Below are 25,793 nucleotides of genomic sequence, written 5' to 3' on the forward strand. Positions count from 1 at the left end.
TAAAATTGCCATTAATTCAAGTATGCAAGATATTCTGTCATTCTCCTCCCATGTACATGTGTATGTTTTCATTTATGTGTGACACATATGGTGGGATAGAGATTGATTCAAAATGTTTGCAAAACTATTTCACTTCTATCCATGAAGAATCATCTGCTACAGAAACTCATTCCTCCTGCTGTAAACCGCTGGAACGCTAGACAAACCATATTAAATGACTAGTTCCTGAGAGAAGGGAAATAAATGAGGTGAGCCTCGGTTTGCCCGAGGGCCAGACACAAGCACAGGAATGAAGACCTGAGTACCATGTGATCTCACTATGTCTGAAACAAAGATTACAGATGGAGAGGCTGCCTGCAAGTGAGAATCTGTGCAGGAGAGCACCAGAAACCAGGAAACTTCACAGAAAGAAAGAGTTCAGGTAGTTCTAGGAGTACAGAGCTTCTGAGCCCTTGACTGGGTACTACTTGCCTTGCTTGTATGTAAGGTGAAACTCCACCTCTGAAGGCCTCACAATTTCTGTAGCTCACAAAGGGTTGGGATTAGCTCACGTTCCCACCTGCAGATTGGAAAGGTCATAGAATATGAGAGAAATAGGATAGAGTATGCAAAAGCGAATCACCTAAGCAATGAGGGTAAATTACCCCTAGATCAAAGTCTGCCCTGGACTTGCCCAAACAAAGTTTAAAAGCAGCCTTGAAAGGTAAAACTGATGCAAAGAAACTTAATTGCCTGCCAGAACAAGCCCAGCCCTTAACAAAACCAAGCAACCAAAACAAAGCTAACAGTCTCTCATATCCAGTGAAAAACTACCAGCAATGCATAAAAGCAGCAAAATATGAGCTATATAGAGTGGAGGGGCAGGTAAATCAATAGCAGCCAGCCTTAGAAACTTCAGATGGAATTAAAAGACAAGAAAGTAAGAGCAGGTACGTATGTATATATTCCTTAGGATCTTGGGGGGTAAAGGAAAACATAATACGTTGATGAAAGAATACAAAAACCTAAAGTTTATAAAGTAAAAAGTGAAATGCATGAAGTGAAAAAAAAATAGACTAGACACCATGCCACATGTTGAGTCTTGTGTCTGTCTTCTCCATGGAGTCCCAATTCAGCTCTCCATTGGAACTGAATTGGTTTGTTGATACTTGGAAATCCTCCGGAAGTAAGTCTCTGTGCCACTGTCCTGTTCTGTGGTACTTGGGAATCCTCCAGAAGTAAGTCTTTGTGCCACTGTCCTGTTCTGTGTTACATGTTTTTCTGAAACCTGGGACCCGTCCATCTGGAACTTCCCTAATAAATTCATCTTTTTACTTGAGAAAAAAAAAATAGATTAGGTTGTAGTTCACTAGAAACCTAAGAACACAGTAGGTTGGAAGCTATCTCAGTAGCAAGCACAGTCATGAGGCCAAAGAAGAAAATACAATAAAGAAAGCTACAGTAGATTGTGAAAAAACCTACCAAGTTGTCATGAATTTTTGTAATTACTGTCTTACAAAGAGAAATGAAGGGTATAGGAGGAAGGTAAAAGGCCAGATTTTCACATTTGATGAAAGTGATAAATCCAAGATTCAAGAAACTTAAAAATTAATGAACCTTAAAAAGAAGAGACATAAATAAAACCACAGTACCACACATCACAATGAAGTTACTGCAAGCAATAATAAAAAGATAATCTTAAAGCATCCAAAGAAAAAAAAAGTAACTAGATCCACAAGTGGTGAGAATGCAAAAACAGAAGCACTGCAAGCTAGAGATCAGGGACCAGTTTCTTTATAAAGTACGCAACCTAGCATAAATTCTGGAGAAATGAAATTTTACTTTAGAAAATAAAAGATAATTATCACCAGCAATTCTCCCAAATAGGTATGTTAACAACATGCAGGCATAAGCAAACAGGACAGCAGATGATGATTTGGGTGTACACACAGAGTTGAATGCCAGGCATGATGCAAAAGTCAATAAAAAGCCATTGTTTACCATTGATTTCTTTAGCAAATTGTTTACTGAAGTCAACTTCATGACTAAAGTAGGATTTATGTTACATAGAGAAATGAAATGTGTACCAGGAGCATCAAGGTCTGGAGAAAGAAACTTTAAGGGTCTTTCATTGTTTATGTTGGGAATGCAAGGTTGGTTCAACATTCAAAATTCAAATGAACTCACCATATCTACAGACTAAAACTTAAAGGAGGAAAGGAAGTGGGGCAGGGGACTACATGGTTATTTTGAAGACTCATAAAAGCATAAGTAGCATTTGATAAGTTAAACACATATGTGTCATAAATTCTCTCAGGAAACCAGTAATAGGGGAAAATTGCTAAGGTGATAATAGAGTATCTATGAAAAACTTACAGGTAGCTGCACTACTTGCCCAGCTAGTAGATTTTTTTTAATTGATTGTTTTATATTCATTCTTCAACACTTGACCTACATGAAGCCATCCTTTGTGGGTTCTCTTCTCTACAGCTCTTCCTTTCCAACAGCAAAGAGTTTGATAGGAGGGTAAACTTCATTGATTTCAGAGTGATTCCCCAGCTAATGTGCTGTAAGTTTTGAGGTGGGATTATGAAAGTGTACGTAAATCCTCTTCTCAGAACTGTAAGAGCTGGCTCTTTGGTAAGGAAGCTATGGAGAGAGTACACAATGCAGTGTAAACTCATCCACTCACTAGGAAATTCCTTATCCTCTCCACAGGTAGTGTCTTTTGGTAACAGAGAAAATGATGCTCCTGGCTATGGTGTGGACCAAATAATTACGTAAAAAAAAAATGTGTGTATACCACGATCAAACTGGTTTCATTCCAGGGATGCAAAGTTGGTTTAATATACGCAAGTCAATTAATGTCATCCACCACATCAACCGGAGCAAGCTAAAGAACCACATGGTTTTATCTCTGAATGCGGAAAAAGCGTTCGATAAAATCCAGCACCCATTTATGCTTAAAGCCCTGGAAAAACTGGGATTCCAGGGAACATTCCTGAATATAATCAAGGCAGTTTATGACAAACCAACAGCAAGCATAACTCTAAATGGGGAAAAACTAAAGCCATTCCCTTTAAAATCAGGACCAAAGCAGGGATGTCCACTCTCTCCCCTGCTCTTCAACATAGTACTAGAATTCCTAGCCAGAGCAATTAGGCAAGAAGAAAATATAAAGGGGATCCAAATAGGAAAAGATGAAGTTAAACTTTCTCTCTTCGCAGATGACATGATCCTATACACCTAAAGAATCCCATAGACTCTACCCCCAAGCTACTAGCGCTGATTCAAAACTTTGGCAAAGTTGCAGGATATAAAATAAACCCTTAAAAATCAATGGCCTTTCTCTATGCTAACGACCCGAAGACCGAGGCTGAAATCAGGAAAGCAACTCCTTTTGCAATAGTCCCCCAAAACATAAAATACCTAGGAGTAACCTTAACCGAAGAAGTGAAAGACCTCTTTGATGAGAACTTTAAAAGCTTGAAAAACAAAATTAAGTCAGAACTAAGGAAATGGAAAAACCTCCCATGCTCCTGGATTGGGAGGATTAATATAATCAAAATGGCAATATTGCCGAAGGGTCTCTACAAATTCAATGCAATACCCATTAATATCCCAACACCATTTTTTAATGAAATAGAGGAAGCAATGGAGAAATTCATATGGAACAATAAAAGACCTAGAATAGCAAAAACACTCCTAAGCAGAAAGAACAGTGCTGGAGGAATTACAATACCCAACTTCAAGCTGTATTATAAAGCTATAGTAATAAAAACAGCTTGGTATTGGCACCGGAACAGGCCTGAAGACCAATGGAACAGAATTGAAGACCCAGAAATGAACCCACAGAACTACTCCTACTTCTTAATCTTTGATAAAGGAGCTAAAACAATAGTTTGGAAGAAAGATAGCCTCTTTAACAAATGGTGCTGGCAAAACTGGCTCAACACATGCAACAAACTAAAACTAGATCCTTATATATCACCCTGCACCAAAATCAATTCCAAATGGATTAAAGACCTCGAAATCAAAACAGACACCCTGAAAACACTAAAAGAAGGACTAGGAGAAACACTTGGGCTCCTTGGCACAGGACAGAACTTCCTTAACAAAGACCCAGAAAGGCTACAAATCAAAGAAAGGTTGGACACATGGGACTGCATCAAACTGCAGAGCTTTTGCACAGCAAAGGACATAGCTCGCAAGATAAACAGGAAGCCCACAGACTGGGAGAAGATCTTTACCGGCCATTCAATGGACAAAGGCCTCATATCTAAAATACATGCTAAACTAAAAAAATTACCCTCTTCCAAAACAAAACCGCAAAGAACCAATAGCCCCTTCATCAAGTGAGCTAAAGACTTACAAAGAGACTTCTCTGATGAGGAAATGAGAATGGCCAGGAGACATATGAAAAAGTGCTCTACATCACTGGCCATAAAAGAAATGTAAATCAAAACAACATTGAGATTCCATCTCACCCCAGTAAGAATGTCATATATCAAGAAAACTACCAATAACAATTGTTGGAGGGGATGTGGCCAAAAGGGATCCCTACTTCATTGTTGGTGGGAATGTAAACTGGTTCAGCCACTCTGGCAAGCAGTATGGAGATTCCTCAGAAGGCTAAATATAGAACTCCCCTATGACCCAGCAGCCCCACTTTTGGGTATCTATCCAAAAGACCACAAGCAAAATCACAGTAATGCAACCAGCAGAACAATGTTCATCGCAGCACAATTTGTCATAGCGAGAATCTGGAACCAACCCAGATGCCCCTCAGTAGACGAATGGATCAGGAAAATGTGGTACATATACACAATGGAATTTTATGCCTCTATCAGAAAGAATGACATTGCCCCATTTGTAAGGAAATGGAAGGACTTGGAAAAAATTATACTAAGTGAAGTGAGCCAGACCCAAAGAAACATGGACTCTATGGTCTCCCTTATTGGGAATAATTAGTACAGGTTTAGGCAAGTCATAGCAGAGCATCACAAGGCCCAATAGCTATACCCTTATGAACACCTAAGATGATGCTAAGTGAAATGAACTCCATGTTATGGAAATGATTGTTGTATCACAGTTGTAACTACTTTCAACGTCCCATGTGTATCTGTAGCTTCTACTATTGATGATGTTCTTGTATCACCTTCCTGTGGTTGTACCTACACTATCTCTGTAATCTTATCTGAGTATATTGGAAACCATGTATACTGGTATTGGAACTAGGAAATTGAAAGGGAATACCAAAATTGAGAGACACAGGGTAAAAAAAGAGAAACAACTACAAAAGCAATACTTGCAAATCTGTTTGGTGTAAGTGAACTGAACACCTCAGGGGGGGAAAGGGTAAGGGGGAGGAGGGAGGGAGGTATGAGGGACAAGGTAACAAACAGTGCAAGAAATGTATCCAATGCCTAATGTATGAAACTGTAACCTCTCTATACATCAGTTTGATAATAAAAATTTGAAAAAAATGTGTGTATATGTTTAATTTGGTTAAGTGCTGATGTTAATCTCTTCTGTCTGTTTTGGGCTTCTTATTTTTAGTTAGAGTTGTAAATCAGCAGAGGATTTTATAGATTTGGAGTACAAATGTAACCAAATTCAACACATGAGTATTTGCACTAAAGAGTGCTGGGTTTCCCCCTGTCTTAAACAAGACTTGCCTTCTGTCACCCAGCTTTAGTCTCAAAAGGTTGCTTTGGTATCTGGTGTCTTCAGGCTCTACCATTCAGCACTGGCTTCAGCCACAAGATAAAACTTTTAGTTAAATTTTGTCTCTTTCCAAAAAATACTAGAGGAAAGGTTTATTTGTATTTGTATTTTGTGTATGTGCCAAGCGCTTTACCACTTACACCCACAGCTCCACTTTTTGTTGTTGTTAGTTTATGTGAAATAAGAGTCTCATGGACTTTGCTGCCTGGGCTGGCTTCAAACCATGATCCTTAGATCTCGGCCTCCTGTGTAGGATTACAGGCATGAGCCACTGGTACCAATCAAGGAAGATTTATTTTAAGCAACACTTTGTAGATGGTCCTATGGCAGATCCTTTCATTGGTCATTCTTTAGCTTAATAGCACATCAGACTTGGTCACATTTAACTCAGTTTTGTTCATCATCACCACCTATAAGGTTTTAATCATGTGATTTTCACTCATAGTCAGCTGACACAGGGACTGAACCTCAAGCTCTTAGGCTTATCCTGATGCTCTCCACTGGCTTTGTGGGTCCTGTGCTCAATGGGGAACGTACACAGGGGAACCCCTTTTTGTTTACAGTACAAGGGCTGAAGTTAAAAGCAGAGGCATTGCTGGACCTCAGCTTGGAATGGTATCATTACATCACTCAAAAAAAAAAAAAAAGCCATGGGGCAGGGGATATGGCCTAGTGGTGGCATGAGTGCTCGCCTCCTACATATGAAGCCCTGGGTTCGATTCCCCAGCACCACATATGCAGAAAACAGCCAGAAGTGGCGCTGTGGCTCAAGTGGCAGAGTACTAGCCTTGAGCAAAAAGAAGCCAGGGACAGTGCTCAGGCCCTGAGTCCAAGCCCCAGGACTGGCAAAAAAAAAAAAAAAAAAAAAGGCTGGGAATGTGCCTTAGTGATAAAGTACTTGCCTTGCATGCATGAAGCCTTGGGTTTGATTCCTCAGCACCACATAAACAGAAAAGGCTGGAAGTGACGCTGTGGCTCAAGTGGCAGAGTGCTAGCCTTGAGCAGAAAGAAGCCAGGGACAGTGCCCAGGCCCTGAGTCCAAACCCCAGGAAGGGCAAAAAAAAGTTATCCTGAAGGTGTTCACAAATTAATGCAAAAGGGTTATGCACCTGTGCTTGGTCTAGTTAGTGCCAGGTTTTTCTTATTTTTGTTCTTTCTCTTAGTAATTTCACTTTTCAGAATAGTGTTAAAGTGCTGTCAAGTGTTCTTAACAGTAAGAAAACTGTTCTAACTTACAGAGAAATTGCTTTGTTTAGCTAAAGTACTTTTATTTGTTTTGTTTTGGTTTTTTTTGGCCAGTCCTGGGCCTTGGACTCAGGGCCTGAGCACTGTCCCTGGCTTCCTTTTGCTCAAGGCTAGTACTCTGCCACTTGAGCCACAGCGCCACTTCTGGCCGTTTTCTGTATATGTGCTGCTGGGGAATCGAACCCAGGGCCTCATGTATACAAGGCAAGCTCTCTTGCCACTAGGCCATATCCCCAGCCCCAGCTAAAGTACTTTTAATAGAGTTCAATGCTAATGAATTAACAATACAGTAAGTACATCAGAAATTGGAGGAGGATATTTGCCAATCTGTTCAAGAGGATACTACAGAAAATATTACAGTAACATTGATAGTGTATTATTTATGGAGAAGTGGCTAAGTTTATAAACTCATGCAATCATGGCCAATAGAATTAGGTGTGGGAGTGGGATACTCTATAAAACTTTATCTCTATTTTTCCAGCAACTCAAAGTAGCTTTCTCAAGTTAGGAGATAAATTCAGAATATGACCTAGAGACATCTAGCTAATGTGGAATCCTTCTAAAAGTTCAGTATAGTGAAACTTGAGGAGGGATACTATCAATAGCATGCTCCAAGTTCCTACCAAAAATGTTTGTGAATAATTTTGTGCAGTAGAATATACTCCCAAAGAAGGACAGCAATTGTCTTCCCTATATTTGAATATAAGGACTACAATTTGCATGAGTCTTAACAGACAAAAACTGCCAGAAATACATGTTCATTTAATATAGTTTTATTGTTATTGGTAAGGTATTGTACAAAGGGATTATCATTTCCTAAGTCAGGTAATGAGTACATTTTTTGGACAATGTCACCGTTTTCCTTCACTTTCCCCTAGGTACATGTGGTCTTTGGAAATAAATATTTTCATGGTTCTGTGGAGTTAACTGATTCCATTTTTAAAAAGTGAGATTCTTTAGCAGATGGACAATTTTAAATGTAAGCCATTCTTAAAAAAATAATAAAAGTAGTCAAATGAAGGAGTTAATGTGCTGTTGATAAAGACTTTTATTTCTAGCACCATTAATAATAAATAGGGCTTTGTGTTCTGTTTTATTTGGAGCAAGATTAAGTTTTGATCTTTTCATATCTTGAGTACTCAAGGGATTGTTGGAATGGATGATAAACTGGCCTACATATTAAAATAATTATGTGGCAGGTCTTTGGGTATCTTAGTATAAAGTGGATTTATGTCAGATTCATTTTATAGCATCTGGAAATTTGCCTGCCCAGGCCAACAAATTAGGACTCACATTTCGCTGCGTTTTCGCCCTAACATACAGACTCTTGCCTTTACTGTGGATATGCCTTCAGGACTCAATCCTTATTCTTTCCTGCTCTGTATAAGAGCCAGCCACTCAGTCAGTGTGTGGAGAGATGTCTCCAAAAGGGGAGAACTTTTTTGGGGGGCCAGTCCTGGGGCTTGGACTCAGGGCCTGAGCACTGTCCCTGGCTTCTTTTTGCTCAAGGCTAGCACTCTGCCACTTGAGCCACAGCGCCACTTCTGGCCGTTTTCTGTATATGTGGTGCTGGGGAATTGAACCCAGGGCCTCATGTATATGAGGCAAGCACTCTTGCCACTAGGCCATATCCCCAACCCGTGGGAGAACCTTGAAAGTCATGACAGGTCACCATTTATGGTAACTGGGGCACATTTCATGCTGGAAAATGTGAACATGTTTGTATGTGTAGATAATAGTCGGTGTCATACATTCCTGTGGGAAAACTACACTTCACTCCAATTTTCCTAAAGATATGAGACACAACAGGATAATAGGAGGTTGAACAGTGATGTAATCCATATATTCATTCAGCACTTTGCAACAGACTAAGTGGACTAAGAAATAGCTAACACATCTAGTGTAGACAGCTATTTAAAAAAAAAAAAAAAACAGGAATTCTTACCCTCAAGCTTTCATCTGACTGAAGTGAATCTGGAGACAGAGAAACAGATTCACAAAGCACATGAACTTGTTCTGCCTCTTCTTCTACTGTAGCCCTGAACTGTATCTGAGTCAGATCCTTTTTTCTGTGACAAGTCCAACAACCAAATCCAGCTTCAGACATTAGGAATGACTTCAAACTAGAAACAGGTTCTCTTCAGCTGTTCGTACTCTCTGGCATCCATGCTTGCTAGACAGAGCATGTCTGTCCTATCTCCTTCCCAGCGTTTAACCTGCAGTAGGTTCCTGCTGTAATTTACCAGATAGCTCAGCAAGCCAATTGGAACAGGAAAAGATGGAGTCCATTGCCAAGTTCAAAGCCATTGCCTCTAACAAATAGGCTTATCATTTTGATTTACTGGAGAATATGACTGATTCCGATGAAATCTAAGTAAGTACTCTATGACTTTCTTACTGTAACCATGGCTTAGCACTTGTTTGAAATATAGTTCCTTGAGATGAGAATGTTTTGAAGAATGTGTGCATGCAGTATGAATTGTAAAGAATGCCTTTAGCCACCTCTTCTCCGTAGACATACAACTCATACATATTTTATACATAAATTGACAAGGTTGGCAGAAACCTCATCTTCCCTGTAGCAATTTGAACCAGACTGATTGAGGATTTATTGCCTAATTATACTTGTCATCTTGACATAAAAGTCATTAGTTCTGGAAAAACATGTTTGTCATACCAGGATTATCGCTAATTAATACAGTCAATATCTGATGTATATTTAAAGCCACAGTGCATGTGGACTACAAGGAACTGGTGGCAAGCACCTATGGTCATGAAGCAGTATTCTAAGGAGATGTTCTCATGTGAGGACAGAAGATGCCCTCTTCCTCTGCTTTGAATACACTGGAATTGGTGCAGGTAGCCTGGACTCCATTTGTTGATGAGTTAAAGAGAGAGGTAGTAACTGAAGACTTAGAGGGGGAGTGTAACATGGCTGTAGTTTGGTGAGTATCTGAGCTGGAATTCAAACCTAATCCAGTGTGCTAGTCCTGCAGCAACGGCTAGCCAAGTTGCTCTCTCCAGCATCCACCTGTGGTCGTGTCCTGCTTTCCTAAAGGATACACGAAGTTGGAGCTAAGCAGAACCAACCAAGTGTCCAGATTAGGACAGCTGCGTCGACATCAGCGATGTTCAGTGTGCTGGGTTGTCAGTAGACTTTGCAGTGAGACACTGCAATTTCTCCCATGGCAGCTTTGTATGCCTGTGTAGTACCCAGGATATCCTGCGGGTACCCATGCCAGGGAATATGACTGCCCAACATCACAGAGTACACCATTTCTGGGTTGCTACGAAACCAGGCAGGAAGCTCGTTCAGTTGCTCCACAAGTATGCATATCTCTGCCATAAATATAACATGCCCAAAGTTGTTTCTCAATAAAACCGATGCAGTTCATTGGGGCCCCTTAGACTTCCCCCCAGATAGGTGCATTGGTGTTTCCCATGGCAATTAACATGCTTCCACAGCATACTCTGCTGCAGAATTGCCTGTGTAGTAGCCAGAAGTGCCGTAAGAGGGCAATTACTGTTCCCATTTTATCAGGTCCTTTCTGTAGCAATCATTTTGCATGGTTATTTAAATTGAACAATGGACTGAAATTAAATTTCATATGAAAGTTAACAGTTAAAGTGGCCGAAAAGATACCCCAAACAACCAGACACCTTAGCAGGGAGTCTATGTGTGCTCTTCCAGGCTTTATTAAAGAGTTCTGAGCTGTGGACATCACTGAGAGCATCTTAGATGGGGTCTCTTGGTGGACCCCCCCCCCAAAATCCAGCATGGAGTGTGAAGCCATGTCTTGGGACTGGCCCCACAGTTGGGACAGCTGGAACTGAGGCACCTCCTCCTGAGCTACTTGTCACTCACATGTCTGCGTCCTGGTCCTTTCGGGCCTCCTCCCTCTTCATGGCAGAGTCTCCAGGGCCTGTTATTGGCTTGGGATTCTCTTGAGTAGTCAGGCTGCCAACTCCAGGAGTAACACACAGAAATGCCTGGCTTCTAATTCAGCTAGGGGTGTCTGGCATCGGATACCTCCACCACCTCCCATGGGCCAGGCACTAAGGCCAACCCAGCCCAAATTTAAGGGAACATGGATAGGTGGTACCTTACTGTCTCCAGAGCAGAAAGTTAATGGCCAATACAGGAGCTGCTTATGAAACTCTTGGTGGGGAATAAATCCATTGTGTAAATTACTGGTTACCCAACAGCTGCTTTGTATTTAAGGAGAACACATTGTTTGCTCTACTTTGTGTTTCCTTTTTTGCCTTAAAGCAGTAAGACCAATGAGCTTTGACTTCCTTTAGATCACTTAATGATAAAAAATAATAATAATGCTAATTTTACATGATCATAGGTGACCGCAGGCTTTTATATGTGAGGAGCTGGAAACATAAGAGATGCTGTGGACTGAAATAGGAAACCTGGCCAGGAGAAGAGCATTTGACAATAAGTGGTGCTTTATAGTCTGCAAGTAGCAAAAGACTTCAGGAGCAGCCCGAAACTCACTTTTTTCCCACAAGTATGGAAATAGGAAGTTCCAGGTTTAATCCCGCATCTTCAGAGATGTTGCCATCTTTCAATGTCTCTGAAGGGGTTTTTTATCCCTCCCACTTGGATTGCAGAATATCCACCACATGACATTTTTTGTGATGACAAAGAGAAGTCTCCTGCTTCCTTTCATTCCCACAAAGTTCCCACCAGATTTCTCCTGCTGACCCGAATGAGACCACATTTCCATGGACTATCCTTGGAGCAGATGGAGAGCTGATGGTGGCATGGTCAGGCTCGGCTAACAGGGAGAAGAGCATAGGCTGGGCAGTTGCCATAGAGCTGAGTGAACTTTGCTGTCCCCACACAGTTGATGAATACTCAGTTGGCAGCCAAGTAGAGCTTGCATTAAATAGGTAAAGCTCTAACAACAATAAATTACTATTTTCTAGAAACTAGTTAATTTTTCTAGAAACCAGTGGACCTTCTCCCTTTGACTTTGTAGTTAAGAGCTATTCTTACTACCTCTTTTTTTTTTTTACAGCTTTATTAGACAGGTTAAGAACCAACGACATACCTCAGTAATGATAAAGGAAAGAAAACAAGCTTTCCTTTCGAGAAACCAAAGAGCACAAAGTAAGACTATTTCATTGTATATAATCACAAGATTAGGCACTCTGACAGGATTAGGCAGGAATCTTGGTGTAAGGTGAGGTGCAGGCACTTCCATTTGTAGAATATTGTTGATTTTAATTTTGAAGGTTACTACTTCTTTTTTTGGGTGTGTGTTTGAGTAAATCTTTATTTACACAAATAGGCAGTATTATACAAGCTGTAGTTTGTGGACCTCTGGTCCATACCACCTTCCATGCCTCGTACTGGTGTTAGTGCTTCCCTTTTATTTCTAATGCTTGATCTCTACGAAAGTATTTGCTTGCTCATGTGTCAGTAGTGGTGGAACTTGATCTCAGAGTCTTTCACTCTCCCTTAGCTTTTTCTGCAACTCTACCACTTGAGCCACACCTCCCCTTCTGGCTTTTTGATAGTTCACTGGAGATAAAAGTCTCTGAAAATTGTCCATCAAACCTTGATCCTTAGGTGTCAACCTTCTAAGTACAAATGTGAGCCAAAAGTGTTTTGTTATTCATTTTAAAAATTAGTTTACATTAGTTATACAAGGAAATCTCATTGTTACATTTTTGCACATGTTACGATGCATTTCAGTCAATCTCATGAAAAAATGTACAGTATTTAAAGTATTAAAATGTAAAATAAAGAGCTGGGAATATGGCCTAGTGGCAAGAGTGCTAGCCTCGTATACAGGAAGCCCTAGGTTCGATTCCTCAGCACCACATATATAGAAAATGTCCAGAAGCAGCACTGTGTCTCAAGATGGCTTACTACCTCTTAACAAATGAAAGATTTCCTTATTTCCTTTATACTTCAGTTGTTTAATGAAAGCATTTAGCTTCGTGAAGATGGGTAGTCCCTGTATGCCACGTTGCAGGAGCCCCTTCCTGCATTCATGATGTAATTAACCCCCTGCCTCCAATAACTGTATGTATGTTCATGTGAGTTTGTGAGAACGATCTTAAAGACGGGCCATATTTGTTTGAATCCAGACTCAGACCACCAGATATCTAGTTTATAGTTGTGAGTTCTACCTGATCTCTCCTATAAATGGCAAAGACTGGCTGTGCTGAACTGAACCTATGGCACAGATAGCAGAGAAATTTTTTTTTAAAGTACCTTAGCTAAAAAGAAAATACCTTGGCTCAAAAGGGCCTGGTTGTGAGCATCTGGTATTATGTTACAAAGTAACGTTCCATTTCTTAAGCTGAATATAGTGTTGAGCCCAGAGTGTCACTGTTGGTACTTGGCTAGTGAGAAGCAAGGGATGGTAAGTTTGGGAAAGAACTGCAGAAGAACACTCATTGCCATCTGGTGTATATGAAGCAGATGCCTTCACTTTTTTCCTTGGTTGTGTGTGTGTGTGTGTTTGTGTGTGTGTGTGTGTGTGTGTGTGTGTGTGTGTGTGTTGATGCTTGGGCTTGGTAATACAGATCAAACCACCATGCTGTGTACTTTGAAAATGTGGAGGTTTTTGTTAGTTACACTTTCAATAAATCTCAGGAAAATTACATTATAAAGCAAGTAATGGATTTTTTTTTTATTAGAGACTCAAACTTGCTATCTGATGCTTTTCACTCACTGGCAGGTACCCTACCACCTGAGCCAAAGCTCCAACCCTGTTATTATTTCAGAAGTCAGTGAAAAACCCTAATTTAAGAAAAAAAAAAACCCTAATAATCAGGGAGCAATTATTTGTAAATTAAGTTAATTTAGGATTCCATCAAGAGTGTCTGTTGATTGAAGGGATGTCATTGATCAAGATGCATTGTACTTAGGTGGTTTATAAGTACAACCTAGTCAGTTACATCTGTCTCATCCACCTATCATGAAGTAGAAGTTGTTTTCTATAAATAGAGCTTTCAAAAAGTATCACAGCAAGACTTGAATTTGTCAGACTCATACCAATAAAAATTTGAAAATTTCCATTTGTTAGTGAATTAAGAAGTTTAAGAAGTATTTTTCAGATTCCTGGCCTGTAAACTCCACATTACCTTTCATATGTGTATTATCTTTTAAAAGCACCTAAAATATCAATTCAGTCATTTAGTTCCTCAGGGAAAATTTTTAATGACCATGAATTTCACAAGGCCAATTTCAAACATGATTTGGAATAGTGTGCTGTTTATTATTCCAAGAATTTACAGCAGTCAAACATCAATGTTTATAGAGAATATTTTCATTAACATGTTGTATATGGCTAGCTACTTCTACAGGTTTCCTTGGTGTTCATAGATTGTCATCATTCAATAAATGTTTAATAGAAAGACTCATTAAATTTTTATATATTGTACTTAATGTATATGGGTAGAAATGAAGATGAATTAAGTTAAAGTAATGGAGAAAATGTAATTAAAATAATTTGAAGTACAATTTAAATCAATTTCTTTGTTAATTTAGAAATATTAAGAGTATGTGACCAAACTTAAGATGTATTTAAATATACCATAACAGAGAAACTAAGAGCAGTGCTTTGTCTTGATATTCCTAGATTATTTGAATAAGAATGTTAGCCTTTTTTTATATAAATACAGAAAAAAATACAAGTAAGATTTTCTTTTGGTTTGGGGTTTTAGCAAAGTGGAGAAGATATTGTTGTTGTTTTTTTTAGATATGGTCTCACTGTGTAACAAAGGCTACCCTTGAACTTCAAAGCTCAGGGTAGCCTTGAACTTGAGATCCTCCTGCCTCTGCCTACTGAGTACTACAATTGGAAGAGTGTGCTACCATGTTTCATTAACTCACTATTTGGGTTCAACAACTGCTTACATAAGATATGTAAATGAGATGCAGAACAGAGTAACTGTGCTGTCATTAACTGAGATATTATATTATTATAATATAATAGGACATTGACAATTTTTAATGACCCTTTTACTGTGCTTATAATTTCTGTAACTTCAGAAAAATATAACAAAGTGCTATTAACTTAGCTGTGTGATGAAATTTAATTTTATTAAGTAACTCAGTGGCTTCAATGAATCTAAAAACATTCTTTCTGAGTGTAGGTAGCATAGCAAAAGGATTAAATCAAGTTTTCAAACCTATAAAGTATATTTGATTTGATTTGAGCAAAATATTGTTTACCTTAAAGTGGAAAACATGTTATAAATCTAGAATCATGAGTTTTGGATTTTGTACAGTTGTAGGAACAGACTCTGACTGTGTTTGGAGAAATCTGGCCTGCGTTGCATTCTCCAGGTAGAGAGGCAGAACTATGAACTGGATTGTAGCAAGTTATTAAAACAAAATCGTAATGAGTTTCTGGTTTTTGTTTTTTTTTATCTCATGCCTAGGCTATCAGCTCTAAGGGTCAACACAGCATATCCTACACTTTGTCGAGGAATCAGACGGTGGTAGTGGAATACACCCATGATAAAGATACGGATATGTTTCAGGTAACATCCTGCTTTTTCAATGGAAATTTTATCATAGTTTTACTTTACCTTCTGTATTTTTATATATAGCTAGAGCATCTAACACAGTAGTGTTTGGTTATGTATAGAGGCTTAGATGTGAAGATAACATAAAAATTACCTCCTGTCCCTGTGTATTACCTTCTGAAGTTGAGAAAAAAAAAGTTTAAAGAAGATTAAACAAAATATGGCTCCAATTTGGTTTTGGAAAGAATGAGAAAAATCTTTAAGTATAAAAAGAAGTCATAAAGCCATGATTTCAGCTCTCAGTGCAATAAAAGATAGACGTTAACAAGAATAAAGTAATATTTTAAAACCAACATACTCAGGATACTTCCTAATTAACACTTGAGTCAAGGAAGACATCAAAACTGGAATTACAGCTTTCAGAAATAACCTTGGGGCACTGTGTAGCAGAACTCATAATGTGGCCAGCATCTCCTTTCTTCTAGAAAGCATGAAGCTCAAGTGCTTCAATTACTAAAACCTAAGAAAGGAATGACATCAAGGTATTGAACATTTATCTTAAAAGTTCTTTCAGGAGAAAGAAAGTAACTAAGAAAGCACAGGATGTACAAAAGTACATTAACAAATTTTATACACAAATAATTAAAGAATATGAAAAATTTTTAATCAAAAAAGATGTTTATTACAGTGTTAGATTTGCTAATAGAAACAGAGCATGCCACCAATGACTCATGCCTGTAAGTCTAGCTATTCAGAAAGCTGAGATCTGTGAGATTCAAAGCCAAACACAGGCAGAAAAGTCCATAAAAACCATATCTCCAATTAACTGGCAAAAAGCAGGAGTGGAGATGTGGCTCAAGTGGTAAAGCACCAGCCTTGAGCAAAAAATGCCAAATGTGAGAGTATGAGGCCCTAAGTACAACCCAAGTACTAATACCACCAAGTACACATACCACCACCACCACCACCAATAACAACAACAAAGGTGGGGCTGGGAGTTTACAATTCATATATTGCAAATAGTATCCCAAATATATAAGGTGAACTCACAGAGATCACTAAGAAAAAGTCTGCATTGTGTAGGCAAATCAGCAAAGGATTAACTATAGTCCATCCAAAAGGGAAAACAAATAGCTTTAAAATTTAACAAGTACATTCATCCTCATTTATTTAAAACAAAAGGGAATGTGACATTGAAATAATCATAGTATTATTTTTCACTTATCAGATTGGGAAAAGCCCAAAACGTTTTACCAAAGATGTAAGAGAAGTAGTCTCCTATGTCTGCAAATGGATACAACTCCTGTGGGGCAGTGACTCAGAAATACTTGCAGAAAACATGAACTCCTTCCATGCTTTGTTTGACTCAGCCCTTGTCTTATACAGCTTTTTCCTCTTTCTGTAGGTATAACGCAGAGATAAGCTTAGTCACTTGTAGAATGACTTTTATACAAAGTGCTATTTTGCTTGATAGCAGAAAAGTGAAAGCAGCCTGCAAGTCCTTCAGGAAGAGGCTAGTTCAATACATCTGTACAGCCATGCAGCAGAGTCCTGTGCGGCTGCAAAGCAGAACAAGCGAGGCTCTGTACTCTGCTCAACAAGACCTCCAAGCGTCTTAAATGAAATTAAATGTACTGAGTCCTACCTATAGTGTTAGATTTGATTAATATCATTTAATATTAAATATTAACAAATTAAAGTGGTGAGTTCTGTATTCATAATATCACATTAATTATTTACTGTTCAAGTGGTATTGTTAGATGCTTTCATGATTATATGCATTAAAAAATCTCCAAAGGGGGCTGGGGATATAGCCTAGTGGCAAGAGTGCCTGCCTCGGATACACGAGGCCCTAGGTTCGATTCCCCAGCACCACATATACAGAAAACGGCCAGAAGCGGCGCTGTGGCTCAAGTGGCAGAGTGCTAGCCTTGAGCGGGAAGAAGCCAGGGACAGTGCTCAGGCCCTGAGTCCAAGGCCCAGGACTGGCCAAAAAAAAAAATCTCCAAAGGGAAAAACAAGATATTCATAGGCAGTTATCGTTACAGGGGAAGCAGGTGATATGCAGGGAAATAGTTCATGCTTTTTTATTTGGAGACCATGCAGAATGGGTTAGTTATTTTGCAAAAAACAAACTATAAACAATAGTAGACAAACAGATTTTAAGCAGACATAATCATAAACATACACAGTCTTATTTTAGTGCCAGTCTGAACTCAAAAGTAAGGCTGATTTTATTTCAATGACATACTAATAATGATTTTAATCTGTATACAGTTTACCCTCTATGTAGCCTTCTAAATGTCCTGCCTTCTCATTTTACCAGATAAAACTTAAGTAAATATATACATAATACACTTCCCTGTTGATATTTTATGGTACTTTATAATTTAATACTTGGCAAAATTATTTTCAGTTTAAGATTTGTTAATACCTCATACTTTAATAAAGACATAAGATTTTTTTTACACCAATAGTGCTAATTCTTAATTTACAAAATGATTGGAGAATAATTTACAATTGTCACAATTGTTACAATTGGTAGGTTTTTTTACCATGTAAAATCAACAGTGTGTCTGTCGGCACATATAATAGGTAAGGCAGATACTACTGAAGTGTAGCAGTTAATTCAATTAAGGAAACTATTGTTACTTAGCAGTTTTTCAACATTTCATGCCAGATTCTTTAATGACATGTTGTAATACAGAGTCTTGCTCACTGTTACTGAGGATAAGGTGAATTCTATTCACATTCACTTTCTTCCTTTTCATCTCGGTGGAATGAAAGATTTCATTGGATTTTTCAACTCAGGGCTCAGGGCTCTTGTGTCACACAGTATTCAAACAGTAGCTTTTGTTCACTGCAAGTGTGTGGCAGTGAATTTGCGCAGTAACTGTGTGGAAACTCCCTGTGCTGCTCTGCCTACATTCATGCGAAAGTGCATGCAGTACATGTCACTATTTCCTTAGTGTTGTACCTGCAAAGACCAACACAGTGGAAAGGCAGGGTGGCCTCTTCACTTTATTGTGAAAGAAATTTTGGCCCTATTATCCAGGGAACCTCAGAAGCTTATGGACCATATTCCGTGAAACACTGACTTATACCCGCATCTGCCTCTCTCATAGCTGAAAACTCTCAAGTCTTTGAAGGGATAAGTTACTCAAAGTCAAGAAAAGACATTAGTAGCCAAAACAAGATTGAGGTCCCGTGAGTTATATAGTCTCTGAATTCTACCAGCCCAATGTCTTTAGATAAAACACAAATGAGTGATTAAGAGTTTTGAATATTTCTTTGGAAAACCTAACACATTGGTCATGTTTACTAAAATAACATGACTCCATTCACAGATTTAACAGGACATGTATGAGATGGTTTAAAGATTTATTAATACTTGAATGTTTTCACTTGAGACAAGTTTTACTTTTTCCCTACTTTTAACAATTTTTATATGTCTAAAATGTACCAATAGGCTGGGAATATGACCTAGTGGCAAGAGTGCTTGCCTGTATACATGAAGCCCTGGGTTCGATTCCTCAGCACCATATATATAGAAAAGGTCATAAATGGTGCTGTAGCTCAAGTGGCAGAGTGCTAGCCTTGAGCGGGAAGAAGCCAGAGACAGTGCTCAGGCCCTGAGTCCAAGCCCCAGGACTGGCAAAAAAAAAAAAAAGTGGTAAAAATCACTGAGCAGAAAAATGCAATATTCACATTTTCAATGATGGGCTAAAGCATAGAGGACTGTTCATTTTAGCTATTCCCATTAGAATGTTTTTAATTGTTTTAAAATTCTAATTTAATTAATAATTAAATTGAAAGATTTTAATTGTTTAAAAGCAGAATATCAGAATGAGCCAAGAAAGGATGGGTGCAGGATTTCCTACAGCAGATGCAGAGTGGGCTTAGGGCTCTGAAATACCACTGGGATTGCGAGGAGTTAAAGCTAGATCTGAATCTAAGGGACTTAGGGTGAGAAAGGCCAAATTAATACAGTCAAAGAAGAGCTTAGTAATTGCTTTCTGGAGTATGAGTAAACAGAGGCTCCTATTTATAATCCTGACTACTTGAGAGGCTGAGATTGAGAAGATTACAGTTCAAGGCTAGTCTGGGCAGAAAAGTTCACAAGACCTCTTCTTAACCAAGAGTTGGGGCTCAGTAGTACGCAACTGTCACCCTAGCTCTGTGGGAAACTGAGATTGGAAGATCTTGGGTCCAGGCCAGTGACAGGCAAACAAGTCCACAAGACTCCATTTCAACAAAGGAAACTGGTCGTGGTGGTACGCACCTATTATCCTACCTGTGATGGGAAGACTAAAATAGACAGATCACAGCCCAGATACATGCGCAGGCAGGAATTAAGACCCTATCTCAGAACTCTGACCAGTACAATACATGACTGACGGTGTGGCTCATTGGCAAAAAGCCTCCTGGCCTTGTAAGTATGAGGCCCTGAGTTCAAACCCTAGTACTCTACCACCCAAAAAAGAAAACTCTCAGCAAGAAAATAAAACATGAAAGAGAACATCATTTGTGAAAGGAACCAAAGGCAATGACAGATGTATTACAATGTTTTTTCAAATTAAGGGAGACCCTGAGACTGAAGAGATCTGAAGTTAGTGCCGAGTGCTTTTTCCTTCAGATTTCTCACTTTTATAGGCTGTGAACCTGGCTTACTGCAGTGCCTTGTTTCTTTAATTTTTGTTGTCTTGGTTTTTTATATAGTTGGTTTATTGTAGTTTTAGATGGTAGCGTTGAATTAGCATCCACTTAGAGAAAAAGTTAAAGAATATCCATATTTCGGGGGGGAGAGATTTTTTTTAATTATCTAGCATGTACATAACCTCACGGGGCGGAAGCTCACTGGTATTAGCTTCCAGTCATCATCTTCACTTCTTGTGCCTTTGCTGTGTCAGATACTCGTCTGGACACTCCTCTCCCAAAGTTTCTATGTTAGAGGAGGCAGAAGAATGTAACTTAGTTGTACAGTGTTGACTATGTGTGAGGCCCTGGTCCCAGCACCTACAACAACAACAACAACAACAAATAAAAATAAAAGGCAAAGAACAAGAGAAGGAGGCAGGTACAGCACCAAATCAGCAGCCACCGAATGCAGAAGAAACAGTGAACCAAGGGCTCCTTGTCAGGACTGAAGGCAAGGAGGAAAAAGTGCAAGGAGATGAAAGTGCAAAGGGTGGGAGGGGATGCAAGTAGATAGCTTGGGGAGATGTAGAGGTTGAGAGAAAAAGCAGGCTTCTAGGCCATGTAGGACTGAGTTTTATCCTAGAAGTTTGAAGAAGCCATTAGGCTTTAAACAAGGAAAATATATCATGATTTATTTTTTTATAAGATATCACATACAGAGATGAGTCTCAGAGACAAGTGTGAGAATGGAGTTTGGAGGCTAAGGTAATGGAATCCAAGTATGAGCTGTGATAGGAAAAGTGGGAGGACTGAGGGTGAGTTTTCAAGGTAGTTGACAAGATTTATAGAGGGATAATGTGGGCTTGAAAGAAAGTGAACAATCAAGTTAATAATCTTGAATTATGAAGTTTAGCTTGAACAAATTCCAAGTGCAGTCAATCATGGTGATAGGGAAATGAGGAGAGGGGGAGTCCTAAGTTGTTTGCCGCACTCACATGGCGGTGCTTATTAGACATAAGTGGAGATGGGGTGTGCTAGTCTACAGTACAGTGCAAGGAGAAATTAGGGGCTTGGGGTATCTCTCTCCCTGGGAGAGACTAGAAGGGAACATAACTGGAAACGTTTTACCATGTGACTCCAAAGCCCTGGATTTCATGGTGGACAGACTGTGGAACCTTAGCATAGTTTTGGTAGAGGGGAGGGGAGAGAAGCTTGGTTGGAGTTGGCCCAGTGAATTGAGAAAGGGAAGTTGAAGAGAGATGGTGAAGAAGGGGCAGTTTATTGCCGGGGAGGGAATGGGAGTCCTGGGCTAGAAGGGGAGACCAGAGATGGCTGGACCTGTTCACCCGGCACACTGGGCACACAGTGAAATGATTGACAGTCCAGGAGGCACCAGGCACAGACATGGGGACTTGTGTAGCAGTTCAGTGTTGCAGACATGCCTAAGCATAGTATTCCTGTTCCAGTAGTATAGAAAATAAAAAGGTTAGGTTTTTTTTATGATATCAGCCACCACTTGGAAATTTTTAATAGAAACAAAAGCCAAGGCTACTTCAACCACAGATTGCAAAACTCGAGGATGTGTTTGCCAACCTCTTGTAGTATCTGTGTGGAGGAGCGAGTGGTGGTTTGAGAGAGAACAGTGACAGAGCAGATGCATCGCAGGAGGGAGGCTGTTGGGATGGCTGGCATCTGCAGAGAGGTGGGGCATGAATAGAACATTTCATCTTTTTCTAAAGTATCTGAGTAGTTGTACAAAGGAGTCGCCATTCACCCAAGCAGTTTATGAATACAGTGCAACTTGATCACTGTCACCCCTTTCTACGTTCTCACCCATCCCTCCCAACCCACCTCTTCCCTCACTTTTCTTAATTTTTAGGTTACATACTGAATTTTTTTTTGCCATTTAACAAAGCAGTTTATGAATACAATATAGGCTGATCTGTATGACCATTTCAGTATCTTCACTTCCTTTAGCCCACCCACTCCCTTACATTTCTCAATTCTGGGGTATATATAATAAATTCTTGCTGCATTCTCTCCCTGCCCCCTTTATTCTTCTACCCCTTTCCCCTTGGTCCTCCATTCCCCTCTTGCAAGTACCTATTTCCTGGTACTCACTTTGTTGTAATAGACTCTATGGAGAGCACAGGTAGTAAAATTCTTTTAAAAGACTGAGTGAAAGCACTTCAACTTTACCATAGGAGGAAGGTGGAAAGTTACAGGTGCAGAGGCAGGGAGGAGAGGTGATGGCGGCCCATGGGGGCTGCAGAGCCTCTTTCCTGCGCTGATCTCAGCTGGCTTTTGGGCAACATACACCTTCCTTACACACAAAATTTAGAGTGTATCAGGTGGTCTCACCATAGCCACTGTGGATATGAGCTGGAATTTTAGAAGCATCGTGGCTTGTCTGCATGGCTTCCTATAAACAAATGCAGGGTTAATGGGCAGCAGGATAGCCTGCAGGTTTTCCACACAGACTGAGTTCTCAGCAGGAAAGTGACAGCTTCCTTTCTTGGAAACAGCAATGTGAGGCCCACATCCTAAAGTATAAAACTTCACTAGCACTCCAGGGATTAGATGTAAATGGCCAGTCGGGTAAGATCAAGACCCAACATAACTGATCCTAGCAGATGTCCCGGTTGGAATACAATTTCATGGTCTCTAGTTAGTTTCAGTTAACTCACAAAGACATTTCATTTGATCGGTGTGGTTGAACTCAGAATGTGGCCCTCCTAAAGGAGAGTCCTTGCAGATGTAAGAGGCAGAGGTAGAGAGATGGGCCTCTGTGGTTGGAGCCCTTGCAGCATGCAAGAAGGAGCAATTGTGTGGCTTTCATAGAAGAGGACCAAGACGGTGGCATTGTGCAGCTCTAGCTTTGGGAAGAAATCAGGGGATCTCAGAACCTCTCACAGTTCCTGTACTCCACAGGTCATTAAAGGTCTGGAACAAGTATGCTCTTGAATTTGGAGCCAGCTTTCTTTTTGCCTTTTAGTTTTCTGCACTTGTTAAATATTTTACAATCAGCAGTTGTTATTTTTCTCACTTCTTTTGCCAACAACTTCTTTAAAAAACACGCAACTGCATTGTTTAGTTGAGCTCCTAAGTTACATACTTAAACTTTTAGATGAATCTAACAAAGACAAGATTATACAGCTCTAGAAGGATGAATTATATGATAGGATTTTATAATAGCTCTGATTTAGATTTTTAGCTTGCATTTTTTAACAACCTAGCATGTTTTTCTAAACCTGGACAGCCATACATCTAGGCATTGTGCATCTGTTCAGTCGGTGAGTCTCAGTGAACCATCAGTTTAGCTTCTTCCAAGTGTATTTCATTAGGACAAGAAATTCAAGGTTGTAAGCAAAAGGAAATAGATGTCCATTTTCTATTCGTTTTACAGGGGTAGTTTATACATGAGAATGTATGAGAGATTTACAAAAGAAATTCTGTATTTTTCCAGGAAACAAGCAGAGCTAAGTTAGACAATAGCCTTTTAGTTTATTCATTTGAACTAAAACTGTATTTTAAACATTGCTTGTGTTATAGACAGAATTTTGTGATCAGAATAAAAATACCTTGGAAATTGGTTTCAGGAAAATACACACACACACACACACGCACACACACATACACATCTCAGAGCTGCTTTCCACTGGCAGCTGTGGAATCAAAGTCACTATTGTTACTGAGGATGTCCATATTTTGTGAGAATTTCTCATTTGCATATAAATGGGGGCTCTTTGATACATATAACATTTATCACTACTTTCCAGTTAAATATTCATAGAACATCATTATATAAATGTTTAATATTCCATTTTGAGGATTTCCTTGTTCATAAACAAGCACTTCTCCTAGTTTTACAGGAGAAAGCAGTACCTGTTTGATTTGAATTTATTGAGTAGGAAAAGCTTTGCTAGATCATTCTAATGAAATATATGCCTTCTAGCAGCATCTAAATCTTACCAAGAAAATAATATTACTAGTAACATTTTCGACTTCCCTAAGTGTGTCTTGTCTTGCTGTTTTGAATTCAGACATAAAATGCTAAGAACAGGGTTTGTTCATTTGTTTTTTAAGTCTTTCACTTGTCTGTATCTTCAGCTCTGGGCTAGCTTGTTTAAGCCCGTTAGACTATTCACATGGAACTAAGCAGTGGCAAATATGCAGTTTTTGTCTTTTGCTTGGTGCTTATCATCACTGTTAGTTTACTGGGGAAAGTCATTCCCAGAAGCTGAACTCACGAGTGGGAGGCAAGCATCCCTTTGTTTATCTCTAACTAGATTTTCCCAGAAACAGAACAGAATGATTTTCTGTGAAAGTAATATTTCTACCTGCGTCCAACAGGTAAAATCTAATGTGTAGTAGGAAAGGTTCAATGTTTTCCTCTAGAATAGAAAATTGAGCTTTCTCTTAATATTCAAATGCCGATAGACTCATCAGCCATAAAGTTTCAGTTAAGTAGGACCAGTAAGTGCTGCAGGTCTGCTGTACAACATTGTGCCTCTCTCTGCAGTTACAGTAAGCATTCAAATTTGTAATAAGAGAGTAGATCTCATGTTAAGTGTTTCTACTACAATAGAAGAAGATTGATGAGTGTTGTAATCTACCGTCGTTTCTCCCTTACAGAAGGGAAAGGAGCACAGCTGAAATTTTTCCTTTAAGGTCTGATTGTCAGCAGAGGGTGAATGTTAGCATGGTTCTGGACACCCAGGCCCTGTGGAGTACTTGTGGCAGGTGATCTGACCTGAGTGCTTGATTTATTTAGGTGGGCAGATCCACAGAGAGCCCCATCGACTTTGTCGTCACAGACACCATTTCTGGCAGTCAGAACAATGATGAAGCCCAGATCACTCAAAGCACTATATCCAGGTTCGCCTGCAGGATTGTGTGCGACAGAAATGAACCATACACAGCACGGATATTTGCAGCTGGATTTGACTCTTCCAAAAACATATTTCTTGGCGTAAGTACTTTTTAAGTACATGGTTTGAAGAAAAACACCCATTATTAGTTACCATTTATTTGGAAAAACATTTAGCTGGAAGTCAACATTTAATTGGGGAAAACATTTGCTTTGTATGATGCCTCTAGATTTTTGAGATTTGATTTTTCAGGAGACCAGTTTGAAAAGCTGTAATTAAAAGTCTGAAGATTATTCAGTTATTGCTGTTAATCATTATACTTTATATTTCAATTATATTATGTACAGTAGTTATTTTTGAAGCACATGTGCATATAAATATTATGTGTAGTATGTTTGTGGTAAATTTAAGAGGTTTATTTCAGAAGGAAAAGTAAATAGCCAAATCATTAGGTCAAATCATCAGGGTTTAAAGGAAAATATTAGTGAGTTATTGATTCATTGGAAAGTAATCCAGTAGTGGAAGTTCCTGTTTAGTAGGCACGAGGCCCTAGGTTCAATCCACCATCCTGCCTTTTTACACCAGAGAGTGGGGCTTCTCAGAAAACAACAACAAAAACCAGGAGCCAAGATGCTGCTAGGCTCCTGAGGAGAATAGAGTACACATTCATTTTAGCACATCTTTTAGACTGTCAGAATAATTGCCTGTTTTGTCCTGTGATTATTAGCTTTAAACTGAAAATGACACTTCCTTGCTTTCCTCCACTCTATCACTACCCCACTCTGAAGTGACTCCCGAGACCCTTGTCGTGAATGTTGCCTTCACACTCTCTCT

At 39.3% G+C, this 25,793-nt stretch overlaps 1 protein-coding gene across 3 annotated transcripts in view; it reads left to right on the forward strand.

The window, feature by feature from the left end:
* Peli2 (pellino E3 ubiquitin protein ligase family member 2) overlaps nucleotides 1–25,793 on the forward strand; it is a 139,718-nt gene that overhangs the window by 108,127 nt on the left and 5,798 nt on the right. For all 3 annotated transcript variants that reach the window (XM_048362535.1, XM_048362537.1, XM_048362536.1), the window contains 2 exons: nucleotides 15,364–15,465; nucleotides 24,863–25,060. In XM_048362535.1, coding sequence (XP_048218492.1) covers nucleotides 15,364–15,465; nucleotides 24,863–25,060 — 300 coding nt within the window. The remainder of the gene's footprint in view (nucleotides 1–15,363; nucleotides 15,466–24,862; nucleotides 25,061–25,793) is intronic.

Source organism: Perognathus longimembris, chromosome 14 (assembly GCF_023159225.1).
Source record: "Perognathus longimembris pacificus isolate PPM17 chromosome 14, ASM2315922v1, whole genome shotgun sequence".
NCBI classification, from domain to species: Eukaryota; Metazoa; Chordata; class Mammalia; order Rodentia; family Heteromyidae; genus Perognathus; species Perognathus longimembris.